This window comes from Hyperolius riggenbachi, chromosome 8 (genome assembly GCF_040937935.1).
Source record: "Hyperolius riggenbachi isolate aHypRig1 chromosome 8, aHypRig1.pri, whole genome shotgun sequence".
NCBI classification, from domain to species: Eukaryota; Metazoa; Chordata; class Amphibia; order Anura; family Hyperoliidae; genus Hyperolius; species Hyperolius riggenbachi.
This window is the reverse complement of record NC_090653.1, coordinates 289444609-289454957: the sequence shown is the minus strand read 5'-3', so window position 1 is coordinate 289454957 and position 10349 is coordinate 289444609. Positions and strand designations below refer to the sequence as shown.

General features: G+C 51.6%; 1 protein-coding gene across 1 annotated transcript; it reads right to left on the bottom strand.

Moving 5' to 3' along the window:
• Positions 1-1323: 1323 nt before the first annotated feature.
• Positions 1324-2928, bottom strand: LOC137527506 (E3 ubiquitin-protein ligase TRIM11-like). Its single transcript, XM_068248023.1, has one exon. The coding sequence runs from the start codon at positions 2926-2928 to the stop codon at positions 1324-1326; it is 1605 nt and encodes a 534-aa protein (XP_068104124.1).
• Between the last annotated feature and the right edge of the window lie 7421 nt (positions 2929-10349).

The following is a 10349-nucleotide window of genomic DNA, read 5'->3' as shown; positions in this document are numbered from 1 at the left end:
GCGACTTGTTTAACCTATGACCCGGACATACTGCGCCCTGTGTGCGCAGTATGTCCTCCCCTGTTCACTTCTGGCCGGCGCATAGCGATCAGCTCAGAAGCACGCTACCTTGTCTCCTGTGGGCTGCGTGTGCGCTCCAATGCGCCAAGCGTCACATGATTAGCATGATTAGCATGTGACGCTTGGTGTAGTGGAGCGCACATGCAGCCCAGAGAAGACAAGGTCGCATGCTTCTGAGCCGATCGCTATGCACCACAGGACGAGAGGTATGTAATTTTAACCCCCAACACACTGCAGCTATAATTTTTTATGGTTGAGGTATCCTTTAAGGTGACCATACATCAGGTGACTTGGCGGCCGATTGGCCATCAAATTCGTTTATTGTAATTGAATGAAAAATCGGTGTCTCCAAGTGCATTCCCGACCGACAATACGACCAATTTCAGAACGAAAATTGGTCACATTCTCAATTGCGCATGCTGCAAGATGTTGCTTGATCGTGTGTGTGGCAGTAACAGCGTGCAGTTTCCCAACGATCAATGAACGTGAAGAAACTCCCGATGCTCCCCCCCCCCTAATGTGAATATCCCCCGCGCCCCATGTAAAGGGTACACGTTACCTCTCCATGGCCTACGCTTGTCCCTACGCTGCTCCCAGCGCATTTTCCTTTCCATACATGCACAACCCACGTGGTTTCCTGGTGTCTTATGGTTCCCCCCTCTATGGTGGCGTTTAGTGACTCCCGTCCTGAGCCTGCCCAGCTTATATCTGCAGGAGTAGCTGTGCTTCTCTCACCTTCTCCGGGCTCCAGCGATGTGATTGCATCCTCTACCAGCTCACTGCCCGGCATCTCAGTCTCCTCACATTGCGTGTAATCGCAGAAGAACTAAACACTAGAGCAAGAGATGAGTGGAGAGAGGAGGACGCACGTTGTTGGAGCCTGGAGGAGGTGAGAGAAGCATGGTTGTTACTGCGCATATACTCTGGTCTGGATGACTGGTTGGGGGGTGCATGCCGGTACACAGGGGATGTGGACACAGAACCACACTTCCCAAGAACAGTCCTGGGCAGCTCGGGATGGTTGGGAATACCTCCCAACCATCCCAAGCTGGTTATGCTGCAGAATTTATGCACTATTTTGATAAGGCAGTGAGCAAAATAAACACCTGTACACTGTATTAGAGATCAGGAGAATCTCAACTGATCGATGTAGATTTGAAAACCTTCAGAACATTGTCTGGAATCTCCACCCACCACTTTATCCTATTGGCTGAATCCCTCCCTTTGGTGTCAGTAATCTCTGCAAATAGATCTCAGATAGCCTCAGTTTCCCCCGCATAGCTGTATGTGACCATTTCCCACCTGAAACACAGCATGGAGGGGCTTAGTGAAGGCAGCAGTGAAGGTGTGGAGGTGTGTGATGGGGTCACACAGGTCATAGAAGGAGATCCGCCCGGCCTCATAATCCAGACATATTCTGACTTTGTTTCTAGGGATCGAGTCAGATAATGGGATCTCTTCCCCATCATGTGTCACAAAATATTCATGTTTAGGAGCGCGTATAAAATCATTTAAAAAGACCGCAACCCAGGATTTAAAAGATGTATGTCTCCCCAAAACCCAGGAGTTCTTATCATATCCAATCCCTACCTGATCTGCTCTTCTGGCTATACTGGGGTAACACACCCCAACCCTCCATCTCTTCGACCCCCCAACACTTACATCCCAGTAATGTCGCCCTGAGGAGAAACTCTGTCTGCTCAGCACCTGAGGTTCATTCTGAAATCTCTGCGGCGTTTCTGGGTGTTCCTGGTTTGAGGACCTGGATGCGATTTTCCTGTCAGGTGATACATGCACCCTGTTATTAGCGGTGTCTACATCCAGCAATAGGTCTGCAGCTTCCTGTATATTGAAGCTGTCATTGACCCCTTTCATTAAATGAGATAGCCCTGTGTGTAATGTGTGTAAGATCTGCATCTCCACCACATCCCACCCATCATGGAGGTGCTGATCCCGAGTCTCCTCCTCGGTGTCACACAAGTCACCTGTGTCTGGTTCCTGTAAGACAGTCAGTGGGTCGGTCATGTGACAGAGCTCCTCAATGTGACGCATCTTCCTAGTCAGCTCCTCCTCCTTTATCTCCAGCTGTCTGATGACATCATCATAGCCATGTGCTTGATTAGTGATGTCACTTAGGACTCTCCTCTCCAGATTTTCCAGATGCCTCCTGAAGTCTCTGAACAGGGCTGTGACTCTCTCCGTTTCACCAGCTGCTTTTTCTTGTGCTTTTCTCTGATGATTCTTCAGACTCTGGACTCTTTTCTCCATCTCCCGTTTCACAGTTATCAGTTCTTGTAGATCATTCCTCAGCTTCCCCTTCTTCTCCATAGAGGCCTCCTCCAGGGTCTCCACCTGGTGTCCCCGATGTTCCCCAGCCAGACTGCAGGACACACAGATACAGGCAGAGTCTTCAGTACAGAAATACCTCAATGGTTCCAGATGGATGGAGCATCTCCTGTTCTCCAGGTTGGTGGTGGGGTCACATAAGACGTGTTGTGGAGCCTTGCTGTGGACTCTCAGGTGTTTATCACACAGAGAAACCTCACAGAGCAGACAGAACTTTACAGCAGGAGCAGGAGAGTCAACACAGTAAGTGCAGAAGATTGTATTCTCCTCCTGATCAGGCTGGGTAGGCCGGACATTCTCCACCACATTGTGCAGAGCGAAGTTCCTCTGCAGTGCAGGACGTGTGCCGTATGTTGCTTTGCATTCAGGACAGGAATAACTCCCAGAACCCTCCTGTGTATCCAGCACACGATCAATACAGACCCGGCAGAAGCTGTGGCCACATGTCAGGCTGACAGGATCTGTATAAATGCTCAGACAGACAGAACATTCCAGCTCCGCTCTCACACCAGCAGACGCCATCGCTGACAGAAGTGAAAGTAAATTCTCAGAATGCTGCTAATCTGTGTAACTTCCTGTGTGGGGCGAGGCTGAGAGGAATGCTGACCAGGCTTGCTGCAGTTACAGCTGTCTGATAACACTTTACATTCAGTATAACGTCTGCTTCTAAACTGAAGAGTTAAAGGGAACCTGTGAGCAAGAAAAAGGAAAGAAGAGTTAGATAATTGGCAAGGTAGAGGGCAGGGATGAATTCCGAATTCATCCAGATAATTACTGCACCAGAGTGGGGGTTACCTTACCCAGCCTCTGTCCCACCTGACGCTGCGTTCCAATACATGGTCACATGACTACCACGCTCTCTCCATAGGGTTGAAGGAGGAAGCAGTGGTAATCCCGTGACTGCGAATTGGAACGCAGCATTAAACGCAATGTGGGACGCATTAAAGAAGACGGGGGATGGGTAAATTAACCCCACCCCCCCACCCACTTAGGTGCAGTAATTATCCGGATTATTCCAAAGGACACCCATTTGGGATTCATCCGGGAGCGCATTCTTGGTAGAGGCATGACCCAGTGCATCATCCAGAAGCTTCTCTGATCCTCCTGAAGCCCGCCGCTGTTCGCTGGGATCCACTGCTTTGCAGCCGTTCCCCCTTGGTGTTAAAGCCAATGTACGCGTTGCGCCTGCGCAGTAGCACTGATACACTTATTTACAATGGGAAAATGTTGTGCACGAGCAGCTCCACACTGCTGCGCAGGAACGGACAGGACTTGTGCAAGCGCTGTGAGGCCACCAGAGCAAATCTAACAAGCTCTTGTTGGATTGGATTAGAGAGTCTCAGAGCTGGATTGGTGGGGTCGAGGACAGAGGCGTAGCTAGGGTTTTCAGCGCCCGGGGACAAAGACTATTATTGCGCCCCCTAAGGTGAAGGGGCGTGGCCAAATATGGGCGTGGTTATGGGTGGAGCCAAATGTACATGGAGGTTAGCAGGCTCACGCTCACCCACCCTCCCTCAGTATGTACCTTCCAGCATGTTCCAAGACAAATTCAGCAATAATGAGCAAACATGACAAACTCAGCAATCATGAGGCCCCCAACAAGACAAATTATTATTATTATTTGTTGTATTTATAAAGCGCCAACATATTACGCAGAGCTGAAATTCAGCGATCTTGAGGCCCCCAACAAATCATGAGGCCCCCAACAAGACAAATTCAGTAACCATGAGGCCCCAAACAAGACAAATTCAGCAGTCATGAGGCACATAAATAGACAGCATTTCACATAAATAGGCAGAATGCCCCCTTAATATGGTAGACACCTCTCACCTGGCAGCAGTTCCCCAAAATACACTCAATCTGACAGCAGTGGTTCCCCAAAAATAGGTAGCCCCAGGTCTATAGGTGTCCCCAGAATAGGTGGCCAGCAGTATAGATGTCCCCAGAACAGGTAGCCAGGGGTAGAGATGTCCACAGAACAGGTAGCCAGGGGTATATGTGCCCAGTATATGTAGGCAGGGGTATGTGTCCCCAGTATATGTAGCCAGAGGTATATGTGCCCAGTATATGTAGCCATGGGTATATGTGCCCAGTATATATAGTCAGGGGTATATGTGCCCAGTATATATAGTCAGGGGTATATGTGCCCAGTATATGTAGCCAGGGGTATATGCCCAGTATATGTAGTTAGGGGTATATGTGCCCAATATATTTAGGCAGGGGTATATGTGCCCAGAGTAGGTAGCCAGGGGTATATGCCCAGTATATGTAGTTAGGGGTATATGTGCCCAATATATTTAGGCAGGGGTATATGTGCCCAGAGTAGGTAGCCAGGGGTATATGCCCAGTATATGTAGTTAGGGGTATATGTGCCCAATATATGTAGGCAGGGGTATATGTGCCCAGAGTAGGTAGCCAGGGGTATATGTGCCCAATATATGTAGGCAGGGGTATATGTGCCCAGAGTAGGTAGCCAGGGGTATATGTGCCCAGAGTAGGTAGCCAGGGGTATATGTGCCCAGAGTAGGTAGCCAGGGGTATATGCCCAGTATATGTAGTTAGGGGTGTATGTGCCCAATATATGTAGTCAGGGGTATAAGTGCCCAGAGTAGGTAGCCAGGGGTATATATGTGCCCAGAGTAGGTAGCCAGGGGTATATATGTGCCCAGAGTAGGTAGCCAGGGGTATATATGTGCCCAGAGTAGGTAGCCAGGGGTATATATGTGCCCAGAGTAGGTAGCCAGGGGTATATATGTGCCCAGAGTAGGTAGCCAGGGGTATATATGTGCCCAGAGTAGGTAGCCAGGGGTATATATGTGCCCAGAGTAGGTAGCCAGGGGTATATGTGCCCAGAGTAGGTAGCCAGGGGTATATATGTGCCCAGAGTAGGTAGCCAGGGGTATATATGTGCCCAGAGTAGGTAGCCAGGGGTATATATGTGCCCAGAGTAGGTAGCCAGGGGTATATGTACCCAGAGTAGGTAGCCAGGGGTATATGTACCCAGAGTAGGTAGCCAGGGGTATGTGCCCAGAGTAGGTAGCCAGGGGTATATATGTGCCCAGAGTAGGTAGCCAGGGGTATATATGTGCCCAGAGTAGGTAGCCAGGGGTATATATGTGCCCAGAGTAGGTAGCCAGGGGTATAGGTGCCCAGAGTAGGTAGCCAGGTGTCCCCCTCCCCAGCAGGAGGGGAGCAGCGCAGAGAAGAGGAAGAGCTGCTCTCCCTCCCTCGCTGTCCCCTCCAATGTCTGTCCGGTGGCTGGCAGCGGCGGGCGGAACTTACCTCCGTCTCGTCGCAGCGCCGGATGGATCTGCCGCTACTCTGGCCTGGTCCAGACCAGAGCAGCGGCTGCGCACCCGAACTTCCGGCCGGCGCTGGAGCGAGACGGAAGTGAGTTCCGCCCGCCGCTGCCAGCCACCGGACAGACATTGGAGGGGACAGCGAGGGAGAGAGAGAGCACCTAAGGTGAGGGAAGGAGGGGGGAGATGGCCCCCCTTCCCCACCGTCCGCACAGCTCTCTCTCTTCTCTGCGCTGCTCCCGTCACCCCCCCCCCGCAAAAAAAACAACAACAACAAAAAAAAAACCCCGAAGCTCAGCTGTGCGCCCTTGGGGACCCGGCGCCCCGGGGCACTTGTCCTACCCCGACCCCCCCTAGCTCCGTGCCTGGTCGAGGACAATGGAGAAAGACTCCAAAGGCTTCCCTCTATTAAAGTGAACCCGAGGTGAGAGTGATATGGAGGCTGCCATACTTATTTCCCTTTAAAGAGAACGCGAGATGGGCAGATGGGACGCAGAGGCATGCTTCCTGCCTCATGACATGCCTGTGTCCCTACACTGCCACTCTCCGCTCCTCACTATAACCCCCCCGAGATTAGCTACAATATTTGTCGCCATCTCTGAGGTAAACACAGGGGAAAGGGATTCCCGGTTCAAACCGCCCGCCAGGGGTGTTCCTGCAGGGTTTCCAGAACTGCAGCTCTCTCTCCCTGGCCACGCCTCCTGCCGATCCCTCACCTCCCTGCACGCTATGAGAGACACACAGTCTCTCAGTGCAGCGTTGTGACCCAGAGGTGACACAAGTGAAAGTGGGCTATTGCAGCCCATGGGAGCGGCTGTTTTTGAGGCTACCTGATCCTCTCACCCCCACAGATCAGGTAGCCTTTTTTTCCCCACCTTAGGCTCTCTTTAATGTTTTTGACAATGACAGGCCAGGATGCTTGATAAGGTAAAGTGTCCACGTCCTGGCCAGGAGCTTTTTGTTTCCAAAAGTAGATGCCATTTTAATATAGCTTTAAAAGACAACTCAGGTGAGAAGAATGTGGAGGCTGCTATATTAATTTCCTGTTAAACAATACCAGTTGCCTGGCAGCCCTGTTGATCTATTTGGTCGCAGTAGTGTCTGAATCACACCAGAAACAAGCATGCAGATAATCTTGTTAGTTCTGACAACATTGTCAAAAACATCTGCTGCATGCTTGTTCAGGGGCTATGACTAAAAGTATTAGAGGCAGAGGATCAGCAGGGCTGCCAGGCAACTGGTATTGCTTAAAAGGAAATACATATGGCAGCCTCCATATCACTCTCACTTCAGGTTCACTTTAACCTGCTGAGCGGTCTGGACGAGCTCAGCTCGTCCAACACCGCCAGAGGCTGCCGCTCAGGCCCTGCTGGGCCGATTTGCACCAAATAAAAAGCAGCACACGCAGCCGGCACTTTGCCAGCCGCGTGTGCTGCCTGATCGCCGCTGCAGCGCGGCGATCCGCCGCGTGCAGCGGCGAAAGAGGGTCCCCCCAGCCGCCCGAGCCCAGCGTAGCCGGAACAAACAGTTCCGGCCAGCGCTAAGGGCTGGATCGGAGGTGGCTGACGTCAAGACGTCGGCTGACGTCCATGACGTCACTCCGCTCATCGCCATGGCGACGAGGGAAGCGAAACACGGAGGGCCGCTCATTGCGGCCTTCCGTGTTATCTCTTGCCGCCGGAGGCGATCGGAAGATCGCCTCCGGAGCGCCCTCTAGTGGGCTTTCATGCAGCCAACTTTCAGTTGGCTGCATGAAATAGTTTTTTTTTTATTTAAAAAAAACCCTCCCGCAGCCACCCTGGCGATTTAATCAGAACGCCAGGGTGGTTAACACCCTAACAACCGCATCACGCTGACGGGCGTGATCGCGGCGGCAGCCCCAGAACCACCTAACGCCAATTGGTGCCAAGTCCTGGGGCGGGGATTTGCAGGAGATCGCGCATGCCAATGCGCAAAATATTTGGCCAATCACAACTCTGCATGCAGTAGAGGGCGCTGTGATTGGAGAACTGCTCCCTATGAGGTTTATTGCCGAGCCCCCCTGAAGTAGACCAGCGCCCGGGTCTTTGGAAACCACATGGCATTTTCAGCCCCGGGGTTGATGACGGGAGACGAAGGGATCGAGCGTGGCATTTGCACAGATGGGAGAGGCCGAATGCCGGGTCTGGAGGCTTGGTAACTGCTCGCTGCTGCCTGGTAACTGCTCGCTGCTGCCTGGAAACTGCTCGCTGCTGCCTGGAAACTGCTCGCTGCTGCCTGGAAACTGCTCGCTGCTGCCTGGAAACTGCTCGCTGCTGCCTGGAAACTGCTCGCTGCTGCCTGGAAACTGCTCGCTGCTGCCTGGAAACTGCTCGCTGCTGCCTGGAAACTGCTCGCTGCTGCCTGGAAACTGCTCGCTGCTGCCTGGAAACTGCTCGCTGCTGCCTGGAAACTGCTCGCTGCTGCCTGGAAACTGCTCGCTGCTGCCTGGTAACTGCTCGCTGCTGCCTGGTAACTGCTCGCTGCTGCCTGGTAACTGCTCGCTGCTGCCTGGTAACTGCTCGACGCTGCCTGGTAACTGCTCGCTGCTGCCTTGGTAACTGCTCGCTGCTGCCTTGGTAACTGCTCGCTGCTGCCTTGGTAACTGCTCGCTGCTGCCTTGGTAACTGCTCGCTGCTGCCTTGGTAACTGCTCGCTGCTGCCTTGGTAACTGCTCGCTGCTGCCTTGGTAACTGCTCGCTGCTGCCTTGGTAACTGCTCGCTGCTGCCTTGGTAACTGCTCGCTGCTGCCTTGGTAACTGCTCGCTGCTGCCTTGGTAACTGCTCGCTGCTGCCTTGGTAACTGCTCGCTGCTGCCTTGGTAACTGCTCGCTGCTGCCTTGGTAACTGCTCGCTGCTGCCTTGGTAACTGCTCGCTGCTGCCTGGTAACTGCTCGCTGCTGCCTGGTAACTGCTCGCTGCTGCCTGGTAACTGCTCGCTGCTGCCTGGTAACTGCTCGCTGCTGCCTGGTAACTGCTCGCTGCTGCCTGGTAACTGCTCGACGCTGCCTGGTAACTGCTCGCTGCTGCCTTGGTAACTGCTCGCTGCTGCCTTGGTAACTGCTCGCTGCTGCCTTGGTAACTGCTCGCTGCTGCCTTGGTAACTGCTCGCTGCTGCCTTGGTAACTGCTCGCTGCTGCCTTGGTAACTGCTCGCTGCTGCCTTGGTAACTGCTCGCTGCTGCCTTGGTAACTGCTCGCTGCTGCCTTGGTAACTGCTCGCTGCTGCCTTGGTAACTGCTCGCTGCTGCCTTGGTAACTGCTCGCTGCTGCCTGGTAACTGCTCGCTGCTGCCTGGTAACTGCTCGCTGCTGCCTGGTAACTGCTTTCTGAGCACACAGCTCAACAGTTCGTGGAAAAGAGGCCTTAAACGGAACCTAAACTGAGAGGGACATGGATGTCTCCTTTTAAACCATACCAGTTGCCTGGCAGTCCTGCTGATCTCTTTGGCTGCAGTAGTGTCTGAATCACAGACCTGAAACAAGCATGCAGCTAATCCAGTCTGACTTCAGTCAGAGCACCTGATCTGTTGCATGCTTGTTCAGGGGCTGTGGATGAAAGTATTAGAGACACAGGATCAGCAGGAGAGTCAGGCAACTGGTATTATTTTAAAATGAACAATCCATATCCTTCTCAGTTTAGGTTCCCTTTAAAGAGCACTTTAAAAATGCTTCATTTTTCCAATAATTATGTATAAATGATTTAGTCAGTGTTTGCCCAATTTACATTCTGACATTTATTACATGGTGACATTTTTACTGCTGGCAGGTGATGTAGCTGCTGCATGCTTTTTTGGCAGTTGGAAACAGCTGTAAACAGCTATTTCCCACAATGCAGCAAGGTTCCCAGACAGGAAACTGCCAGGAGTACCACGGTCCTCAGTTTCTTGTGGGAAGGGTTTCACCACAATATCAGCCATACAGCGCCCCCTGGTGATGCGTTTGTGAAAAGGAATAGATTTCTCATGTAAAAGGGGGTATCAGCTACTGATTGGGATAAAGTTCAATTCTTGGTCGGAGTTTCTCTTTAAACTCCTGCATAATTAATTCAAAAGGTTCCAGCCTCACATCTAAAATACCTCCCAGAATTACTTTACTGACAGAAATCAGCTGGTCTAATCTCTGTCAGAAAAAGTGGGCGTGGTTACTCCTTGTTTGCCTTTGTGAATTGTGCCATTACTGAATGTTTTAGACCAGGTCTAAAAACGAGTCTAAAACATTTGGTAATTATTAGGTAATTCGGTACTTATCTGTTAGCAGGCAGGTGGCGCTAATTACTATTCCCCCTCCAGGCCGCCATGGACAGTAGGGAAAGATGTAACTCTGGTGGAGTTTTGTCGCCACCTGCCTTAATGCGCCCGCCTAACGGATAAGTACCGTGAATTCTCTTTTGATGCGACTGATTTACACCAAACCATCAGCAGACTAGTCTAAACTGTTTAGTGGAATAATAGTGGAAATTGCATGTGAATTTGCATATAATGTAAGTCTATGGGCTGTTATGCAATTTTAATACCAATAATCATTAACAATGCAAAATGGAAATGCACAAAAACACAAATGCAGGAGAAACCACGGTAACACACATGGCAGAAAAGGTGGCGGTAGTTTAGGGGACTCAGCAGGAA